At 39.7% G+C, this 22,658-nt stretch overlaps 1 protein-coding gene across 1 annotated transcript in view; it reads right to left on the bottom strand.

Annotated features, from left to right (window-relative positions):
• Positions 1-22,658, bottom strand: part of FNDC1 (fibronectin type III domain containing 1) — a gene marked incomplete at its 5' end in the record, with an annotated part of 81,641 nt that overhangs the window by 43,358 nt on the left and 15,625 nt on the right. The window contains 5 exons of the mRNA XM_083373117.1: positions 1,832-1,939; positions 3,128-3,315; positions 4,835-4,952; positions 7,103-7,201; positions 8,075-8,278. Coding sequence (XP_083229243.1) covers positions 1,832-1,939; positions 3,128-3,315; positions 4,835-4,952; positions 7,103-7,201; positions 8,075-8,278 — 717 coding nt within the window. The remainder of the gene's footprint in view (positions 1-1,831; positions 1,940-3,127; positions 3,316-4,834; positions 4,953-7,102; positions 7,202-8,074; positions 8,279-22,658) is intronic.

The following is a 22,658-nucleotide window of genomic DNA, read 5'->3' as shown; positions in this document are numbered from 1 at the left end:
TTCATCTTAGTACATATACATTAATACAAGTTGAACATTTTGTGTGTGTGTGTGTGTAAGGGAGATTGGTTTTCATTCAAAGTTCTTTATTCATCATGCAGAATTTTTTCTGTTTGTATGGGAAACAATATTCATACGTGTAATCTTTCCCCATAGCCTATAGTTTACAGTATAGTTCAGAATTCATATAAAAAAACTTAGGAAACATAAACAGTTAGAGAACATCAATTAATTATTCAAATAAAACTTAAGGCCATGGAATTACCATCCTTGATCCATCAATATCATCATAAGACTAATGAATTTGCATCTTCTGTTTATGTATTCTTTATTTTTGGGTTATAACAATCTTAAAATGAGGTTTCCTTTTTCATATTAAAGATTGCGTTCTGTTTATTTCTCATGTTGACTTTGCAATATGAAAAGAGCTGAATACAATATTGATGCCTACTAGCAATGGCACGCCTTTATTTGGATAGATATTCTTTTTAAATTATAAGTGTAATTTATAATTTATAAATATTTTTGTGCATTCTTTTATGGCTTGTACAAATCTAACATTTAAGTCACAAACAAGCAAAGAACAGACTTCACATGAAAATGGAACAGGACATAGAGCACTCTTTAATTGGCATCTCTCTCTTTTTAGTTCAAAAAGTGAATGATGTTCAAAGGGTTTCTGATTACAGAATGAAACAATTCTGTTGCTAGCTACTTGGAAGTACTTGAGCTGGATGTACTTTTAATATCAGTTGCTTGGGTAATTAGTTTTTGAGTGTTATCTCTATCCATCATTTCATTATATTTTCCATAAACTCTGTATCATTCAGGTCAAAGGTCTGAAAGTTGCAACCCACTGGCTGCATGTGACAATCCCATTCATTTGCTGAGGCTGCAAGGAAGTTTGGGAAGGGGTGGGCCCGAGTTGTGGAGGGAACCTCAACTGGACAGGTGGTCCAGCAACTTGCTGATCTTGGCTAGATGCTGTGGGTTCTCCCCAAGGACAGAATCAAGCCCCATACAACTGGCAAACTAAAGAAGCAAGAGCCACAGAAATGCAAATCTGAATTTAAAATTATAATCTTAGAAACTCTAAAGGGAAATTGAATGAATAAATGAATGAATGAACGGTCATTCCCCATTTCTCTTGCATTTGAACTTTGTTGTCTATGCCCTCTGTCTCACAGTCACCTACTTCTGAAGGTGTGTCTCCATGGGAAGTTGGCTCTTTCCTAGCCCTGCTTCTCCACACTGTAGTGGCTGAACATAAAGTGGCTGCAGCTCCTCCTTGTTGCTGTGTGTTGCGGGCCATAAATTCCACAAGCAGCTGCATTCCTGGCTTTGCACTATTGTGCCATTGTGTATGTGTGGCGGGACTGGTTCCTAGGGTGGAAGTGGCTATTTTCTGGGGAGGGGGGATTATATTAGCTTGTTGGGGGCATGCCATGAAGATTTTTATTTTCAGCTTGCTGAGACTTGAGTTGGGGTGTGTGTGTTCAGCGTTGCAATCCTAAAACTGGTGGTCTCATGCTGACTTAGATTATAGATACCAGAATTCAAAGTACAACTATATTATTTTGCTTTCCAGCATATGAATGCTCCCCCCCCCCCAGCAACAATGTGGACTACTAATGTCGTTTCAGGTTTTTAGCAGACCCCTGCATCCCTCTCTAAAAAAGGGAGAAACATTTGAGGGCAATGCATCTGTTCAATTTGCTGATTTAGATCAGGATTGGGCATGTAGTTTTCTGCTTTTGCCATTTATTTATTATTATTATTTAGCTCAGTGAAATCAGCACATGAGGTTCTTTAATTTATTTCCCCCATTTACCTTTGACTTTTCCTTCACTTTCTGCAAGGGCATCCCAGGTAGCCACAACAGAAGGAGTTTGGCCTTTAATTGGCCACACATTGAGGTTTTCTGGGGCACTAGCAGGAGCTGCAAAATAAACAGCAAATACAAGAAGGGAGAAGGGAGAAGGGAGAAGGGAGAAAGAAAGAAAGAAAGAAAGAAAGAAAGAAAGAAAGAAAGAAAGAAAGAAAGAAAGAAAGAAAGAAAGAAAGAAAGAAAGAAAAGAAAGAAAGAAATTCATAAATAAATACTTTATTTAATGCCCAATAGGCTCCCTGTCTCATATATTTCTTCATATGAGACACTGGGATGCTTCATTCCTCTGGACTCTGAAGAGAACCCACAACTTTTCTTATAAAACAAAGGTGATGGATCACTGCAATCTAGTGTTTAATTTGGAAATGTGCCCTCATGCCAGGAATAGGACACTAGCTAAAGACTAGGGAACATTCTGATGGGGGGGGGGGGGGTTGATGAGTGGCAAACAGCTTTCTGATAAAATGATGCTGTGTAATTGATTATAAACATGTAGCAGTTATTCAGTGAGACAGCAAGCATCCTTCTGGTAGATATTTTACAAAAGTATCCACCACATGTCCTTCAATTTCCAAACATGCCTGTCATTTACAAAATGCTGGGGATTGCTTGCTCTCCATGCTACACTTTTACAGTATAATATAAACAATTCAGAGAAGTTCTAAACCAGGGGCCTTCAAACTTGGCCCTTTTATGACTTGTGGACTTCAACTCCCAGAATTCCTCAGCCAGGCATGCTGGCTGAAGAATTCTGGGAGTTGAAGTCCACAAGTCATAAAAGGGCCAAGTTTGAGGACCCCTGTTCTAAACCCATGCATGCCTGTCAGTATAGTACTGCTTTGATGATAAGACAGACAGATAGCCAATTAAAGACCAGAGAGAGAGAGTTATTTTTATTGAGAAATTACTGAAGCAGCTGGTCCTATTGGTTAAAGATGAAAAAATCAAAAGCAAACTGACATATAAAACAGTATTGCCTGCTTTGCCCAACTAGGTAGCAGCTCTTAACCAAGCATGGCTGATTTTAAAACGGAAGCTTAGCAGACGCTGAGCTTTGTATGTCAGACTGGGAAAGTAGAAACCCTATCCTGGGAGAAGTAATGGCAAATCATGTTCATGTTGTGGCTAAGAAACTTACCTTAACACGACGATTTTATTTGGGGGATTTTTTGGACTGGAACCTTAACAATTCTCAAAAAAGATTTAACCGGCACAATTTTGATAATACTTAATACATACCAGTCTCTGGAGTTCTTTGGTAAACTGAAACACTCCACTTGCCCTCCCTTTCTCCTTGTGAGATTTTAACTGCAAATTCATACATTGTGTCTGGAATTAGTTTATCCACCAAGACCCGCTTGTTGGATACTTGTTTGTAATCCCACCTCGCAGATTCCCCTTTCTCTCTGTAGCGGACAGTATATTGCCTAGAAATAACGTGACAAAAGAAAGCAGGATTAACCCAATGCACAATAGCAAAGGTTCAGATATCACTACTTTACATGCACAGTGCACCCAACCCCTGAAGAACTTGGCAAATTCCTCAAGGATAGCAGAATACTCTTGATCAGAATATTCAGGACGTGACAGCAGAAGAATAATATGTCAAGTTCCCGATGTATGGGCTTTTCAAGTGACTCTGAGGCATTGTTTACCTTAAAAGTCCTTTATTAGCCTAATACACTGGCAAATGCTTGCTCAAAGAAAACTGGAATCTGAAATCTCCGCCCCTTGCACAATATATTAAAACACAATTCTCCACCTTTCTAATTTTGTCATTAATCATATTCTCCAATTAATTTAAAGAATCAGTTTCCCTTCCGTTAGAAAACCTGCCAAGGTCTTATCTTCTCTGGTTAGAGATGCCCTTGAAAGCTGCAATCCTACTCATCCCCCTTCCCAACCTTAAACTAAATCTCTTAAAGCAATACACAAGTTTAACATATGAAACGGCTACTTCATCTCTTGTCAAGCAATAATATTCGATGTTAGCAGCGTTGACATAATCTCAGAATGAAATTCAATTTAATACATGTTGAACCCCACAATACAGCCATCCAGCAAGCCTAAAGTTTAAGAGATGGCTTTGTAAAACAGCCAGCTGCAGATTTTTCCTTCAGTGAAGAAAAAAAATATGCCTGTCCACTGATTCATATAAAGTAGTTAAAGAGAAACTAAGAGAGTCTACACGACTGCAACTTAATGTACTGGAATATAATGATTCCAAATTAGATACTGTTCACTTGCTGAAATTCTTGCACCTCTACCCCTTTCAACAAATCCTGTTAAAGAATGCTTCACAAGAACTTTCCGCATGGAAGAAATACTTTTAATTTGAGACAACTGCCAAAAGCTTCACAATAGAGTTTAGACCAGGCTAGGCAACCTTGGCTCTTTTATGACTCGTGGACTTCAACTTCCAGAATTCCTGAGCCAGCATGGCTGGCTCAGGAATTCTGGGAGTTGAAGTCCACGAGTCATAAAAGAGCCAGGGTTGCCTAGCCCTGGTTTAGACACTCAATTACTGACCCTATATTGGACATGGCACTAGGACTGTAAAGTTGTATTGGCCCTGTGGTTAAGGGGAAGCAAATCAGTCAGATTTGTTGTTCCTTGAAGTATTGCCCAGCCGTGCTAGATTTCCAAAGCTGCAAGCAACAAGCTAGAATTGCCATACCTGCGGCAAGCCTATGTAAAGAGCCCAGATTAATTTTTATTATTATTATTATTATTATTATTATTATTATTATTATTATTATTATTATTATTATTATTATTTTAATCCCATTTAATGCTTAGCAGGGCTTTTTTTCTCATAGAACACTCAGAATGGAGTTCCGGCACCTTTTTTGGATGGAACCTTGTAGGGTAGGCAAGGCAGGTTGTATGACATGTGTGAGTTCCGGCACCTTTTTCTTTTACAAAAAAAGCACTGATGCTTAGTACCTAGAGGGGATTGGCCTTTTCTGCTTTTCACTGAAGGGATCTGTCCATGTGACCAGTACTGAATGAGAGGACATAACACGAACAGCAATGTCTTTCGTTTCTTCCAGTCCATCTTCCTCTGAAATGAGACAACATTGTTTGGGACATGAATATGGAAGTTGATTTTAAAAAGGGAAAAGTTTACATAGTCAGTGGGGGTAAGGATTAGATCTAAATTCCTCTAGACAAAGAGTCAGCATTCTAACCATTGGCTAAGAATCCAATATGTGTGTGCGTGTGTGTGTGTGGGGGAAATAGAGTTTGAATTGGCTTTTCCCCTCCTCCTTAACTTTCAAAAGTAGAAAAGCATCAAATTCCATCCCAGATTTCTAAAACCACCAAAAATTGCTGTGGCAGCACTTGGCTGATTTTAAGAAAAACATTTATTTATTTACACATGTATTTGTTTATTCGGCCAAGTATTCTACAAAAGCCTCCGGATGATTTACCATATAACAATATGAGATAAAAGCAAATACAGTAAAAAAAATAGTCAATATAAATGAACAGCACCCAGATTAATTATCAAGGCTGTCTATAAAGGACCTTGAAGGCTTAAACAAGCTATAAAATTTCTGCAGACAAAAGATTGCTTTCTCATTCAAAGTGAACAGAGCCATCCTTTAGCCATAGTATCCACCACTTCCCACTAAGGTAGAGCAGCTGTCCTAATGGGTGCTTGCCAGATGCACTGAGGCTGCAACACACAGAATTTCCTGGGAGTCGTAATTTTAACATATCTCAAGGTCATAAATTTGGAAAGTGGTCATACTTCTTAGACATCATATAAAGTTTATTTTGAGCCTCAACTACCAGTATAGTCTGATTTCAATGCTATTGTTAAAGATGGTGAAAAGATGTTCCTTAGTACTACACAACGACTTCTTCTAGTTTTGAGTTGCTATAACTGGCCTATAAACATCTGAATAGATGCTAAAAGACATCCAGGTTAGAAAGTATGATATCTATTAAAACGGGAATGATTCAAGAATCTGTGGCATCTAAATTTCTATGAAAAAAATACCAAGTCTAGATTCCACTTTAGTAAGTGAATAAAACACTGTCTCATTATCAGCTATTGGATTCACTGTAAATATTTTGAAGCAATAACTTCAGAGGAAACAACACGGTATGCTATGATTTATTTTTTATTACAGTGCAAATGGCCATTTCCAAGCCTGCAATGCACAATATTTGGTTCCACCCAAACACAAATTGGACAAGGAAAAATAAATACTTAGCATTTATCTGGGAGCTTTTTTTTTTTCCAAAACTACATACCAGATGTGTTGAATTGCAACTCTTATACTTTCCAATGAAGATAACAATCGAAATGTCTTCGTAACAATTTCAAGACAATTTAAAATTAAATGTAGCCTAAAGCACAAATCTGTCTATCCATCTCTACAGTGGATCTCTGGAATCCCTAGATAGAGGATAGGCAGCCTAGTGCTCCCTTCATTGACTTCAGTTCCCATCATCCTGACCAGTATATGCTGATGCTAAGAGATTGTGGGATTTGTGGTCTAAAATATATGAAAGCACTAGATTGTCTTCCCTTGTATTAACTAGAATAACAAAATAACAGAGTTGGAAGGGACCTTGGAGGTCATCTAGTCCTACCCCCCTGCTCTGGCAGGAAACCCTACACCATTTCAGACAAATGCCCAGTTCCAGTGTTGGAGCATTCACAACTTCTGGAGGCAAGACATTCCACTGATTAATTGTTCTAACTGTCAGGAAATTTCTCCTTAGTTCCGGATTGGTTCTCTCCTTGATTAGTTTCCATCCATTGCTTCTTGTCTTGCCTTCAGGTGTTTGGAGAATAAGTTGGAGCCTCTTCTTTGTGGCAACCCTGGAATATTGGATATTAGAACACTGCTATCATGTCACCCCTGGTCCTTCTCTTCATTAAGCTAGACATACCCAATTCCAGCAGCCGTTCCCTATATGTTTTAGCCTCCAGTCCCCTAATCATCTTTGTTGCTCTTCTCTGCACTCTTTCTAGAGTCTCAACATCTATTTTATATCAAGGCAACCAAAACTGGATGCAGTAGTCCAAGTGTGGTCTTACCAAGGCATTGTAAAGTAGTATTAACACTTCACATGTTCTTGATTCTAGCCCTTTGTTAATTTTCATTTTCTAGCCAAATTTCACTTTCTAGCAAAAAAAAAAGTCATTATGCAATAATATGACTTGCCGGTTTGCACACTGATTTCAAAACTGACCTGGGACTTTCCTCTTGGTTAATACAACCTGATGTACTGGTTGAGTCCGCCCTTCAAAGTTTCTTGAATGCGGTGAAACCAGATATACAGATTCAGATGCTGCATACAACAAGAAGAAACACATACACTATTTTAATACATTTATTACTGCAAAGATTAAAAGTCAACAGTGCTTGGCTTGTTAAGAGTGAAAGCCTACATTTCAAAGAATTGTAACTGCTCTTAACAACCATTGCAGTCAGAATAAGCACTAGTACCAATGTTGTCAGCTATGGGTGGACAGGGTCTCCATAGCAAGGGTGAAACAATATAAAAATGGCAGCTGTGACCAGATCTAAGATCTGCCCCTTTTTTATATGTGTGCAATCCAAGCGATGCACTTTTAAAAGGGGGTGAGACACTGACAACCAAAAAAAAGAGGAAAAAAATTGCCTCAACCTGAAGCTTCATTTATTTAAATTGTTCTGATATGAATGCCATCAACCCCACCCAACTAATTAATTAATTTAATAAATAGCTAGCAATATATGCCAGAATTTATTTCTGATGTAGGCACGTTAGAAGTGAAATAAACTTGGGTTGCAAATGTTCCACTTAATTGTAATGTTGCAAAAAAAAAACACCCTCTTTTTGAAATCACTGCAATTTTAATCAAGACTTTCATTAGCAATGTATATGCCTTCCTTTCTGAGTGCCCCATCGTATTTCCTCTTTTTTATAACATACAATTGTTATTTTATTTCTTGGTGGCCATGGGTGAACTTTGGCTTGACTTCGTTCTTTCCAGTTTAGAACTACTGTAATCAATTTTATGATTGATAACAAATGATATAATAATTCATTCTGGCAAATGAAATAACAAACACATTACCAAGGAGAAGAGATCAAATGATTTTTCATAGCACATAAAACAACACAACAGTGAGAACAATAAGCAGATGATCAAAAACTTTCACATAGATACACACTTACCTATTTTTTTAGCATAATGGGCTCTTTCTTCTTTTGGCAGAGATTTAAAACTGATTTTTCTGTTGCTCTCCCCATATCCACGAAGATAGGCTGGATATCTCCGCGGGCTCGAGTTTGCTGATTGGGATGGTCTCCACTGAATGGACGACCTGCCAGATGATGAACGGAAGCGTGTTCTCAAAGGTCTGTTTGGCACTTTCTTTTCTTAAAAAAAAATGTAAAAAACACACAAGGACACAAGTAAACAGTTACTCTGATGCATTCTTTCTGCTTCCACACTGAAGAACCCACTTTTCAAAACTGTAGTATTCATTAATTGAAGAAGGAACTGCTAACATGGGGATCTTGAATGAAAAGAGAGAAATTCTATTCTGGAAAGCAGAAGGATACAAATAAGAGCAGGTTGCTGCTTTTAAATAATCCAGGGTGTCAAAGACACCTGGAATGCACATCATATAGTGCAGTTAACTCTAAGAACCCCAAATGCTATTAAAAAAAATTTGTTACACAGATGAAGGTGTGTGGCACCAAACTCTGAAGCCAAATCAGCTGCAGCGCAGAAGTAAGAATTTATGCAAAAAAATGTGCTGGAATCAATGCAAACACATTTTTTGAGTTCTCACTACACCAAATGGACCTTCAAATGTCCAATTAAGAGCTGAGAGAGGAGTGTCCAAAATCCAGGTAATGGCCTGGAAGATGGGAATAAGCTCCTGGTTGCAAATCCATTTTTCCCCCAGCTGGACCGATCTCTAATTTTCACAGATAACTTCCCTTCTCCAAGCAACAGGTTATGCAGCAGGAGTTAGCATTACTGTATATGAGTTTTCTACACCATTCCTAATCTCCCTAGGAAATGACCAAGCTAAGCAACTGCTCACCCAAGGAATACAAGATAAGGAGTTAACAAATTAATAAGCTGCCTCTACATGGAAGAAATTGGATAGATCAGGGTGTTTGAGAACAATATTTACAGAACCTTATTTTCCCCAGACTGAGAACTGCATTCTTTAAAGTCAGGCACAATTAGCTTACAACCCACATAGCAAGGCAGGTATCTAAAATTCCGTTAAATCCAGCGCATCTACCTGTGTGGTAACAAAAAAAGACAAACCATTTTGCACAAATTATTACACCGTACATTTTACAAGGATATTAGGTCTATTTAAATTGCCCCTAATAAATAGATTCCCAGGAAGATCCAATATTTCCACATGAATCTTCTCTCAGAAGACATGAAACCTACCATTAACTGCATAATTGCCCATTTTTACAGTGCTGTAATGAAAATAAGGGATGCAGTGGCTCAGTGGGTTAGGACGCTGAGCTTGTTGATCAGATGGTCGGCAGTTTGGCAGGTCGAATCCCGAGTGCCGCGTAACAGAGTGAGCGCCTGTTACTCGTCCCAGCTTCTGCCAACCTAGCAGTTTGAAAGCACGTAAAAATGCAAGTAGAAAAATAGGGACCACTAATGGTGGGAAGGTAACAGCGTTCCATGCGCCTTTGGCATCTAGTCATGCTGGCCACATGACCAAGGAGATGTCCTCGGACAATCACTGGCTCTTCGGCTTTGAAACGGAGATGAGCACCGGCCCCTAGAGTTGGAAATGACTAGCACACATGTGCGGGGGAACCTTTACCTTTACCTTCTTTAATGAAAATAAGAAAATATAATACGACATAACCAGTTCCAGTGCTTATTGCTTTGAATTATTTCTTATTAAAGATCTTAAAAATCTGCAAATTTCTAATTACTTTACATAGTTTTAGGTAATTTCAGCCCCTGGGATTTCAAGCTGACCATATCAGAACTGTTCCTGTGGATCTCTCCCCTAAATACAAACATAAAAAGTTTTCTTATAACATATCATACAGATCTTTTTCGATGGTCCAAATGAGACATCTCTTTGGCCAACAAGAATCTTCCAGCCTTCAAATTCCTAACCTCAGTCTCACATCCTCCCTTTTTCAAATTCAGATTTTTAGGTGATAGTGACACTACAAAAATGTTGCACATTTTTTGAATATATGCGTTAACTTTTTATTCACTTCCTCTGACTTTAGGTAAAGGTAAAGGTTCCCCCGCACATGTGTGCTAGTCGTTTCCGACTCTAGGGGCTGGTGCTCATCTCCGTTTCAAAGCCGAAGAGCCAACGCTTGTCCAAGGACGTCTCCGTGGTCATGTGGCCGGCATGACTAGACGCCAAAGGCGCACGGAACGCTGTTACCTTCCCACCGTAGTGTTCCCTATTTTTCTACTTGCATTTTTACGTGCTTTTGAACTGCTAGGTTGGCAGAAGCTGGGACGAGTAACAGGCGCTCACTCTGTTACGCGGCACTTGGGATTCGACCCGCCAAACTGCCGACCATCTGATCGACAAGCTCAGCGTCCTAACCCACTGAGCCACCGCGTCCCTCTTCCTCTGACTTTACTCTGATGAAATATATTGATAAGAAGTACTATATGGATAACTGATCTGGGAGGTGCTTTATTGGTGTTTGCATTTCACAGCAGCTACCCAGCATTCAACTTCATTCAACCTACATGTCTTTCCTGCTAGCAAGGGACCCAATGCCAATCGTTACTGCCTAGGATACCATTCCACAATGTACACTTGACCCATTTCAAATGTGTAGTCACAGAGGTGGCACTGTTAGCCAATCTTGTTAGATCTCATCAGAGGAGGAGGAGGAGGTAGCGGTAGTGGTTCTGCTCATAATCTTCTGCTGCTAATTTTCCATTTAGTTTCCTGAATAACATTAGCAAATCCCAAGATATAAGCTAAATTAGAAGGTTGTTAGTCAATGTTGGATTTGTTGTAGACAACTGGAATAATGACCAGAGTGGAAGACAATGCAAACCACTTTTGTATTGTGCCAAGAAAACTATATGAACATGGCCCTTCTCGCCTCGAAGACAAGATCAGTTCAAGGGAGTCTTTAAAAGTACAGTATGAATTTGCCTTTGATTTGTTACATGACAAGAGGCTTGTTTTTGTAGCTGTCCAGTTACATTTGGCTACCTTAAGTAGAAAAGAAGACTAGAATAAGTCTAGAATAGCAGTTACTTCCAAATGTCCAAATCATTGAAAAGAAACTGGTGGAAATAAGCCAAGCTAAAGCTCAGCTAAGATGATAAAAATCAGCTGGCTCCAAGTCAGGTTTTCAGAACAATAGGAAATTAAAGATTTCTGAGATATCAAAGAATTAACAGTAGAAAAGGAGTAACTTTTCCTCCAAGAAGAATAAATTGTTATTTTAGATATATAAATGAAGATTGATGTGGGACATTCCAGCATGCTTATTCTATGAAATAAGCATGCATGCTCAGATGGAACCAATGGTATCCAGATGCACCAATATGTGTTTGGCACAACATAAAAATCAAAGTACCAAATACATTTCTGATATGCTACAAAAGTACGTAAGAGTGAGCTGATGTGCTTACACAGCAACAAAACACCTATTTGTTCATTGAGGAACATTGTATAATGCAGCTAAAGGCAAACCAAGTAGACACAGTTTGTACAGTATGGTGAGTTTGTAATCTACAACAGCTCCCAAGATACATTAGCTGCATTTTCAGTATTTGCCGAGCATATATCCACATACCATTACTTCCCTTAATAAAACTGTTAGTTGAAATATTGTACAGATTATGAAAAACCACAATGAGAAAAGGCCAAAAAAAATAGCAATCAAGAGTTAAGGCATGCATTTAAACTGGATGAGCTACAGAAACAAACCACATGAGTTGAGGGAGGAAAAATCACCAGCCCAGGTTGTTAATGAGAAGATTTGACATGTAATCTTCTAACCGCAAGTAGATAGACACAAACACTAGCACGTACAATGGAGATGAAATAAGAGGCAATATAATGAATTCAAGATCCAAGCCATTAAGGTATTGCAATAGTGGAGCTGAAGTTGAAAGGGCTCAAACATGTGGATGTGGAAACCAATGATGGTAAATTAAGTGGTAGGAAAATTGCAAGTCATATGTAGTGTAGCCACAGAATAGAAAAGAGCACACAAACATATTGGTAGATAACTGAAAAGGCTATTCAACTAAAGGCTATTTATAGGCAATCCCAAACACTGATGGTGGGTGGCTTAAATTCAGGCAAAAACAAACAAAAATGCACATATTTATGTAGAACAGAAAGGGCAACTATGGCCCTGAGGAATTCCGGGTGTTGAAGTCCACAGGTCGTAAAGGGACCATAGTTGCCCACTCTTGATTTAGAAGAAATACATCCAATTCCACCATAAAACCATACACTAAAAAAACAGTACTGAATAAAATGAATAGCACTTACCAAGGCTAGCAATCTACATTCCAATTTAATGAACAAATCACTGAATGCAACACAGAGAAATGTGTTCTTCGGTTGTACTGAACAGTTCAATGGACCCAATAGTACTGAGTGAAAATGAATTTCACGACTCATGAAAAGTGTATGCAATCATCTGACATAGGATTGATCTCAAACTCTCATCAAGCAGATCAAATAATGCCTTAGAAATTATTGCTCATGAAATAAGGCCAAAGAAGGACCACTTATCTATATAAGAAGATACATGGCAATTATCCTTTGAACTACTGTTTGGTAAGTTAGGAGAAACTATTCTCATTTTTCTACAATGATCTGGAACTACGCTACAATCAAAATGGTACAAGGATGCTTGGATCATGATTATGCCATCAATCTGTCCTTATGTGGGAAGTGGGAAAGCAGTTACATGTATACAATGGCATCTTTGCATTTGCCCTAAAAGGCCCCAGACTTAATCAAGCTGCTTTTCTTTTAGAAGAGGATTTCACAGCCACGGCAGCTTTAAGACATGTTGGTCTTCAACTCCCAAGATTCCCTAGCCAGCAAGTTGCCAAGATTGGAAAACTCTGTCTTAGAACCTATGCCATGCTTCCATTTCCTTCAGCATATTTGTCCAATTAGGCATCAGTACAAGATCTCGTTTGCTTTCTGTTATTCAGATTCTTCCTTCTCCCACCAAAAATACTCACGCCTTCCACAGCTTCCCAGCTTCACCTTTGTTTACAGTAACTGGGGAGTTGCCTTTAATCAGAAGCCATCAAGCCAATTTTAAATCCCTACTTTCAGACCTGAACCTCTGGATAGCATGAAGCAATTCTTAAGATATTCATTATGATCTTTATTCCTCTCTGCTATTAAGCTATATGCAAAAGGAGGAGTGGGATTGTGCAGGTTGTTCTGATCCCTTAAACAGTTTGCACAGGATCTGGAGTACCAAATCTCTAAAGCAAGGGTCCCTAGGTCTGGCACTGGTCCATGGCATGCCAGCAACTGGTCCATGCAAACAAGCAAAGCCCCATCCACAGGATGCAGGAAGCATGCAAAACTACACACACACACCCTCCGGTCTGTGGAAAAACCTCTCTCCACTGAACCTGTTCCTGGTGCCCAAAAGGTTGGGGGCCACTGCTCGAAAGGACTCCTTTGATGAAACCGCAGTGCATATGTTGTGTATCAGGACTTCCAGAACAAAGCTGGGGGTGGGCAGGGCTGAACTCAGCTGCCAAGGAGGACAGCATGGGGAAAAACAGCAGAGAGATGATAGTAGCATTGGTATAAATGCTCCATGTGGACAAGCTCTATTTTTCCTGGAAAATATAGCAAAAAAATGCTCCTTAAGCCTAAAAAAATGTATCTGCACCCTCCGTCCTTAGCACACCAGCAAATATTCTGAAGCTCACAAGGGGGTACAACTAATGCGGATCCATATAATAACGTGTGTATATTAAGCAGCTTAAACTTTTTAAAATTCCTGGCAAGTGGATCAACCATCTCTTCATGCGGTTGGCAAGCAGATCAGTCATAAAAGTTATTATGATTTTTCTGTGTGCAAGAAAAATGTCAGTAAGATTTTCATCTGATGCATAGTTTGAAAATTAGAGTTCCATAGACAGACTGTTAAAAATCAGTCCATTTGATATTCCTCCAAAAACTGACAAGGATGTTGTAATAAACCTGCTTACCTGCCAGTGAAACTGAAATTAAAGGTGTTATGGCTGGTAATATATATCTCACCTGGATATAGCAGTAGCTGTGAATCCTCTTAAAGAGCAATTTTGCTGGCAACCCTATGATGTCAACCTTCTATTCAATAGCCATATCTGAAGATTCTATGGGCTTGGCTTTCATATCCTGCCATAACTCCTTGATTTTCACTTTGCAATAAATCAGACTTATTGCTGATCCTTGACAAAGACTGAACACATTGCTACTGGCCACATAATTTAATTGAACTTCTGCTGGTCTGGTTTAGCAGGAAGGAAGTCTGCAATCAATCAGCTTCTTCTGCACCAGTTATAGATACCCTTTTCCAACTGGAATTGGTATAAAGATTCTTCGTGGGATAGAGGGCATGAGAAAACCTAAAGCAGCCAAAAAGCCATATGGAAAGTATATCCATTTAAAATAAATCTGGCTATAGACAAGGATTTGCTTCTCTATCCTAGTTCTCTTTGCAGGCTTTTAAAAAGGGAAAGCAATATGAAATATTCTATGGAGGTCTTAATATGAATTCTTCCCTGTAGATTTACTGCCCACTGCATTTGCCTGCCAGTCTGGTTTCCAAGACATGGCAGCACCTATTTCTACCCACTCCAATGAACCATGGAATAAGCTGCTTGATAGATGGGAGAAGACATGGCACTACAGCTACATGACGTAAGTAGTGGGGTACCACAAGGTTTTGTCTGAGGCCCAGTACTCTTCCATATCTTCATAAATGACTTAGATGAGGGAATAGAAGGGGAACTCATCAAATTTGCAGATGACACTAAGCTGGCAGGAATAGCCAACACCCCAGAAGGCAAGCTCAGGATCCAAAAAGATCTTGACAGACTTGAACCATGGGCCCTATCCATAACATTTAATGTAGAGAAAAGCAAGGTTTTACACGTAGGCAGGAAAAACCAAAGGTGCGAGTACAAATAAAGTGAAATCTGGCTTGAAAACAGTAACTGTGAGAGGGATCTTGGAGTCCTAGTGGATGATCTCTTAAATATGAGCCAGCAGTGTGCAGCAGCAGCCAAAAAAGCAAATACTGTACAAATCCTTGGCTGTATAAACAGAGGCATGGAAGCAAAATCATGTGAAGCATTATTACTGCTTTATATACAGTTGCAAGAAAAAGTATGTGAACCCTTTGGGATTACGTGGAGTTTTGCATGAATTGGCCATAAAATGCGCTCTAAACGTCATGTAAGTCACAACAATAGAAAAACACAGTCTGCTTAAAATAATACTACACAAACATTAGCTGTTGTCATGTTTGAATTGAACATAAGATGGAAACATTCACAGTGCAGGGTGGAAAAAGTATGTGAACCCCTAGCCTAATGACTTCTCCAAGAGCTAATTGGAGCCAGGAGTGAGCCAACCTTGACCCCAATCAGTGTGATGATACTGGATGTGTTGCTGACAGCTGTCCTGCCCTTTAAAAACACAAACTTATTTTGGGTTTACTGGTCTCAAGAAGCACTGTCTGATGTGAACCATGCCTTGCAGAAAAGAGCTCTCAGAAGACCTACGATCAAGAATTGTTGACTTGCATGAAGCTGGAAAGGGTTACAAAAGTATCTCCAAAAGCCTTGATGTTCATGTGAGAAAGTTTAGCACTGTTGCTACTCTCCCTAGGTGTGGTCATCCTGTAAAAATGACTGCAAGAGCACAGCGCATAATGCTTAATGAGGTAAAGAATCCTAGAGTGTCAGCTAAAGACCTACAGAAATCTCTGGCACATGCTAACATTTTTGTTGACACATCTACAATAAGGAAAACATTAAAAAAGAATGGAGTACATGGGAGGACACCACGGAGGAAGCCATTGCTGTCCAAAAAAAATATTGCAACACGTTTGAAGTTTGCAAAAGAGCACCTGGATGTTCCACAGCACTACTGGCAAAATATACTGTGGACAGATGAAACCAAAATTGAGTTGTTTGGGAAAAACACACAACACTATGTGTGGAGAAAAAAAGGCACAGCACACCAACATCAAAACCTCATCCCCACTGTAAAACATGGCGGAGGGAGCATCATGGTTTGGGGCTGCTTTGCTGCCTCAGGGCCTGGACGGATTGTTGTCATTGATAGGAAAATGAATTCCAGAGTTTATCAGGACATTTTGCAGGAAAATGTACGACCATCTGTCCGCCAACTGAAGCTCCACAGAGGATGGGTGATGCAACAGGACAATGACCCAAAGCATACAAGTAATTCAACAAAACAATGGCTTCAACAGAACAGAATATGCCTTCTGGAGTGGCCCAGTCAGAGTCCTGACCTCAACCCGATTGAAATGCTATGGCATGACCTTAAGAGAACGATTCACACCAGACATCCCAAGAATATTGCTACACTGAAACAGTTTTGTGAAGAGGAGTGGTCCAAAATTACTCCAGATCGTTGTGCAGGTCTGATCTGCAACTACAGGAAATGTTTGGTTGAGGTTATTGCTGCCAAAGGAGGGTCAACCAGTTACTAAGTCCAAAGGTTCACATACTTTTTCCACCCTGCACTGTGAATGTTTCCATCTTATGTTCAATTAAAACATGACAACAGCTAATGTTTGTGTAGTATTATATTAAGCAGACTGTGTTTTTCTATTGTTGACTTAGATGACGTTTAGAGCGCATTTTATGGCCAATTCATGCAAAACTCCACGTAATCCCAAAGGGTTCACATACTTTTTCTTGCAACTGTAGCCTTAGTAAGGCCATACCTGGAATACTACATACAGTTTTCGGTTACCACATTACAAAAAAAAAATGTTGAGACTTTGGAAAAAGTGCAAAGAAGAGCAACTAAGATGATTAAAGGCCTGGAGACAAAAACATATGAAGAACAGTTGCTGGAATTGGGTATGGCCTGTCAAGAGAAAAGAAAGACCAGGGTTGACATGATAGCAGTGTTCCAGTGTTTGAGAGATTGGCACAAGGAAGAGGGGGTCAACTTATTTCCCAAAGCACCACAAGGCAGGACAGGAAACAATGGATGGAAACCAATCAAGGAAAGAAGCAACCTGGGTTTAAAGAGAAACTTCCTAACAGTGAGAACAATTAAACACTGGAACTGCTTGCCGCAGAGATTGTGGGTTCTTTATCATTGGAGGTTTTTCAGAACAGATTGAACAGACACTTGTCTGAAATGGTGTAGGGTCTCCTGCTTGAGCAGAGTGTTGGACTAGAAGACCTCAAAGGTCCCTTCCCGTTCTATTTTGATTGTGGTAAATTCTGTCTCTCTCTCTCTGACCTGCATCTTCTCCTGGGTCTAAGCCTTTGACTCAGTCACTTCATGAGAAAGAGGAAAGAGCAACAAATCATAGGAAATGAAATTAGAAGTTTCCAGAAGTAAAGACGGAAGAAAACTTTGGCTGAGCAGAATCTTTAGGAAAATATTCTCTAAATATGTAGAACAATTTGGAATGCACATATAAGCTGAAATCTACAGTCAGAACTTTCCAAAATGTTTGAAAATTTAAAACATGCATTCAGAGAAAGCATACCTCAAAAAACACAGTGCTCTGCCAACAATTTGGTGTTGCCTCTTAGCAACACAGATTTTCTCCATGATAATATGTCCCTAGCTAGGTCCTTTAGGTCTTCCAATGGTGCAGCCATCACCATTGTAACAAAGTCCATCTTCTTCTTCTCTTCCACTTTTTCCAGCACTACAGACTGCTGTAGAGAACTAGGCATAATGCGTCCAAAGTAGAATAATTTCAGCCTGGTCATTTGTGCCTTGAGTGCAAACTCTGAGTTGACTATTTCAATGATCCATTTGTTTATTTTTCTTGGCTATCTATGATATTCTCAGGAGTCTTCTTCAATACCAAACTTCAAAAAATGCCAATACTCTTTCTATCCTGCTTCTTCAAAGTCCAAAAATTGGAAAAACAACGTATTTTCATATGGAAAAAATGTGTAACAAAAATACCCACATTAGAACAAATATAAAAATGTGAACTTCCAGCAATAGAATTGGTACGTATATCAGAGCATCAATATCAATAATGATGCAAGGTTTTTCTGCCAAATTTGCAAACTAGACAGGAAGTCAGTAAGTTAAGAAATTAGGGAAACCAACATCAACAGAATTATCCTTTCTTACTGAGGATTAGCTCTAGACATTCACAGATGATATCTATCTCATCAACATCATATAACAAAAAGTCAACCCTATCATTACTAAAACAGCTGCCTCAAAGTACAGATGTTAAGGTGAGAAGTAGGGTAGAAGGTCACCTGTTCTGCACTGTACCCTAAGTATTGCCTCTCTCTTCAATAGAATTGGGGTACTAATTAATGCCAGTATGATTGGGGTTTTTTAATATAATGGTGGTTGTTTTTTTGCCATATTGGCCAAATTTATAAAGGACACAAGTTTATTTATCTATCAAATGTATATAGCTGTCCATGTCATGAATGTGACTCTGGGAGACATCTAGAAAACAAAATAATGAAGGCATATAGCCAGTAAAAACAATTAAATATCAGTAAGACCACGGGGGTGGGGGTGGGTGAGGAGTGTTTGAAAGACTCATAATGTAACTATCAAATAGGCTCCCTTTTTCCAAGGGATTCCCAGATCATCTGCAAAAGCCACATTTTAAGAATTTTCTAGAAGGTCAATAGAATTAGGGCTAGAATCAGGGCCGCCTCACCTCGGGAGAGGGGGAATAATGTTCCAAGGTGCAGGTGCCACAGCAGAAAAGGCTCCGCTCCTGGGTAAGATGGAACTTCTTTCCAGACAAGAACTGTAACCTGTCCTTCCTATCTGACCTGATGGGATCAACAGATGTGATTAGGGAAAGGTAGTCCTTCAAATACACTGGTTCCAATCCATCTATGGTTTTACAGGTCAAAAACAGCACCCTGAATTGGAACAAGAAGCAACCACCACTCAAGGAACAGAAGTGAAACATGTGCCATTCTAGGGCTGCACAAAACTGCCTGCACTGCTACATTTTGCATCAGTTGAAGCTTCAGCATTCAAGGGCAGCTCCACACAGAGCATGTTGCAGTAGTCCATTAGGGAGTAAAATAGGGCATGAGAAACTCTGAGCAGTTTGCCTTTATACTGTGAATATGAAATATCATTGGGTCCTGAACTGCTTACCACACTTTCCATAGGCTGCACCACTAGGATTCTTCTCTTTTGAAAGTTCAGGTGGCGGATTGTTGTACCAACTCTCCGTTTACAGAACTATCAAATCTCTGCAGCTTCTACCTTGTTTGTCCAGAAACTGCTTCTGAAGAATAAGCTTCATTACTGCTGCAGAGATGACCGAATCTAGAAATTCTGCTTCAGATACCACAAAGCCTCTTCCCAGAAGGTAACAAGGAAAACAGATCATGAAGAGGATGTGTAGCATCCCAAATAATCCTGCGGAGCTATGAACAAATCTTTGAGAATGTATCTTGCTGAACCAACCTGATTTTAGACTACACCATGAGAGAAAAATGAAAGGAGGAACTGAGTATGAATGTCCAGAAAGATCTTTGAAAAATGTTGAACCCAGTAATGGGGCAGTGTACCATTTCTGTTCCACTTCAGCCAGCAAACTGAATTTCATTACCAATTCACTATATATATATATCACAAAATTATACTAGGCCATGAAATATAAAATAAGAGCAAAGAAAGCTTAGAAAGGTCTTGTTATGCACCAAAGTTTGGAGGTCTATAAAATGAGTTGGGCTAGGTCAGCCTTCCTGACTGAACAAGGATATGAACCTGGATCTCTTTAGTCAACATTCAATGTTTTCTCTGCCCTGTACCAACCTCAGAGCAAATCACGACAAAATTAACAAAAGCATAGGTTCGAAGCTAAGGAAAAGAGAATGACTTAGAACTGAAATGCTACGGATTTTTTACATAGCGCTAATCCCATTGTATGCGGTGTCGTGTACCCTTAAGTAAACATGTGCCAATAGAAGAAGAATCTTAGGATAAAAGAAATGGATCAACCCTGAGAAATTTAAGTCACTTAACAGACATATCACTGGATCTCTGAAGAACCTGAGACTATCTACATTATAGATTTCTAGTACCATCTATCCACTAATTTGGATATATATGCCTAATGCAGACACAGTTTACATTGCCACAGTAATTGCAGGGTGGTACTATAAATTGTTAATGTATTGAGGGTATTCTGGGTCAAAAATATCTCTATTTTATACAGAAAAGGGATTTATTCCAGCTTTTATTTATAAACCACACTTCTACATCTGTTTCTCCAAAAGTTTTTTTTTTTAAATGAGCAATTATACCTTATTTCTTAAAAATCTAAATCACTCAATAGCCATACCACAGCTATATTGAAAGGTCTGCCAGCTCAAGGATTTCATCCAATGGATTCTTAGATCTCCCAGTTTTCCCAGTACTCAGAAAAAAAACTTTAGGCTAGCAAATTAAAAAGCCAACCTAACCACCTTCCAATGGTTGTTGATTCAGAGAGACCACTATGTTTTCAAAAGTAGAAATATTTTATGTGACAAGAAAACAAAACCGAATGAAGATTTGCGGTGAAAGATGGGAAGATCAGAAAGGACGAAGGATATCTTACACTATTAATGCAGATGCATAAATATAGTAAGTACTGATGAAATAGGCCCACACAGAATAATTCCACAAAAATAGATGAGATAATCTGTTTTAAAAAGCAGGCTAATCTTGTAGACTAAAAAAAAGCACAGATTTATAATTTTTATGTCTCCCCTTGAAGAAACTTTCATTTTGGAATTGATTGCTAAAACCAAATGCTGGGGGGTAGGAAACCCTTTTATGGAAACCTTCATGCAGTAAAGGTGTCACACATCTGGAGAAGATATCACGAGAGCCGTTAAAAAGTCCAACATTCATACTCACATGATTCCTGCTAATCATGACATATAATACAAAGATATGTATATCACCAGGCATTCCCTGAGAATGAGATCCTTTTCTGATTTTAGCCCCACAGCCAGAAGGAACATGCTGCTCCTATGCTGGTGGGCCTTCTTTATGGAATTATATCTTCTCATCCTGCTGTGTATTTCATGCAGAGCTCTGAAGCAGATCCTTCGTGCATCTCAGATGTTCTAGCACTGAGAACTATGTGAGGAAAAGATAAAGTGCCATAGAGCAGGGGTCCCCAACCCCCAGTCTGTGGACCAGAACTGGGCCGCGGCATGCCAGCAAACAACCAAAGCCCCATCCACAGGATGCAGGCAGCACTCAAAACCATGCCCCCTCTGGTCCGCAGAAAAACCTCTCTCCATGGAATCAGTCCCTTTTGCCATAAAGGAACCCAGAACCAGTTGGGTGTAGCAGTGAAGGTGATCTTAGATCAGGGGTGTCAAACTCAATTTCATTGAGGGCCGCATCAGCATTGCGGTTGCCCTCAGGGGGCCGGGTGGGTGTGGCCAGGGTGGGCGTGGCCTACTGGGTGGGCATGGCCTACTGGGTGGGCATGGCTAGAGTGCGTATGGCCTACTGGGTGGGCGTGGCCAGCTCTACATCGTTCGCATCAAGGGTGCCTATGGGGGCCTGGGCAGGAGTGGGGCAGATCTGAGGGTCTCTGGCAGAAGGAGGGTCTCTGGGCCAGGGCCAAGGCAGTGGGGGCCATTCCCTCTGTTTCCAGGATGGCTTCGCGGGCCGCATGAAACCACTTCGCGGGCCGGATCCGGCCCCCGGGCCTTGTGTTTGACATGTCTGTCTTAGATAATAAGAAGACCATTCTATGTTCGTTCTGATCGTCCCACCTTTCAACACAGGTCTAGATTCTATTTTGCTCTCTTGTTGTATAAAGTATGAAGATGAATTAGTAATGAAGGTTTACTCAATACCAAAGAGACCAAACTGGCCTATAAGGAAGACCAAATAGAAGAGACGTGGTAAAACGAAGTATTGCATGGCCAGTTACACAGCCAAAAGCTAGCAGGCAAAGCAGATAACCTGGCAAGAGCTAAGAGCAGGGTAGCTGATGAAAGAGACAGAGGAGCTAATTTTGGCTGCACAAGATTAAATCTTAAGAACAAATGCACAGAAAGCCAGGATTGAGAAGACAGTAACAGACAGCAAATGTCGCCTCTGCAAAGAAGCCGAAGAACCTAGTTAGCTACTTTAAGATCACACAAACCGACTACGAACAACAGCATGACAAAGTAGCAAGAATGGTATATTGGAATATTTGCAAGAAATACCATTTGCCTGCAAGCAAGAACTGGGAGACCACAAAATAGATGAAGTAAGAGAAAACGAAGAAGCTAAATGCTTTGAGCCTTTAGAATTCAAACAGAGAAGCATCTGCTACACAACACCTCACACTTAACAGAGCAGCATCTGCTACACAACACCTCACACTTAACAATTATTGATAAGAAAGACAAAAGAAATTCTGGAACGTGGACATTGCAATACCTGGAGACAGCAGAAGAGAAGAGAAAGAACTGGGGGGTGGATCATAAAATATAAACAACTGCAAATAGAAATAGAATGACTGTGGCAAAATAAGCAAAGCTAGTACTAATAGTAACAGGCACCTTGGA

Source organism: Vipera ursinii (genome assembly GCF_947247035.1).
Source record: "Vipera ursinii genome assembly, chromosome: 1".
NCBI classification, from domain to species: domain Eukaryota; kingdom Metazoa; phylum Chordata; class Lepidosauria; order Squamata; family Viperidae; genus Vipera; species Vipera ursinii.
The sequence above is the reverse complement of the archived record's forward strand: the minus strand, read 5'-3'. Positions and strand labels throughout refer to the sequence as shown.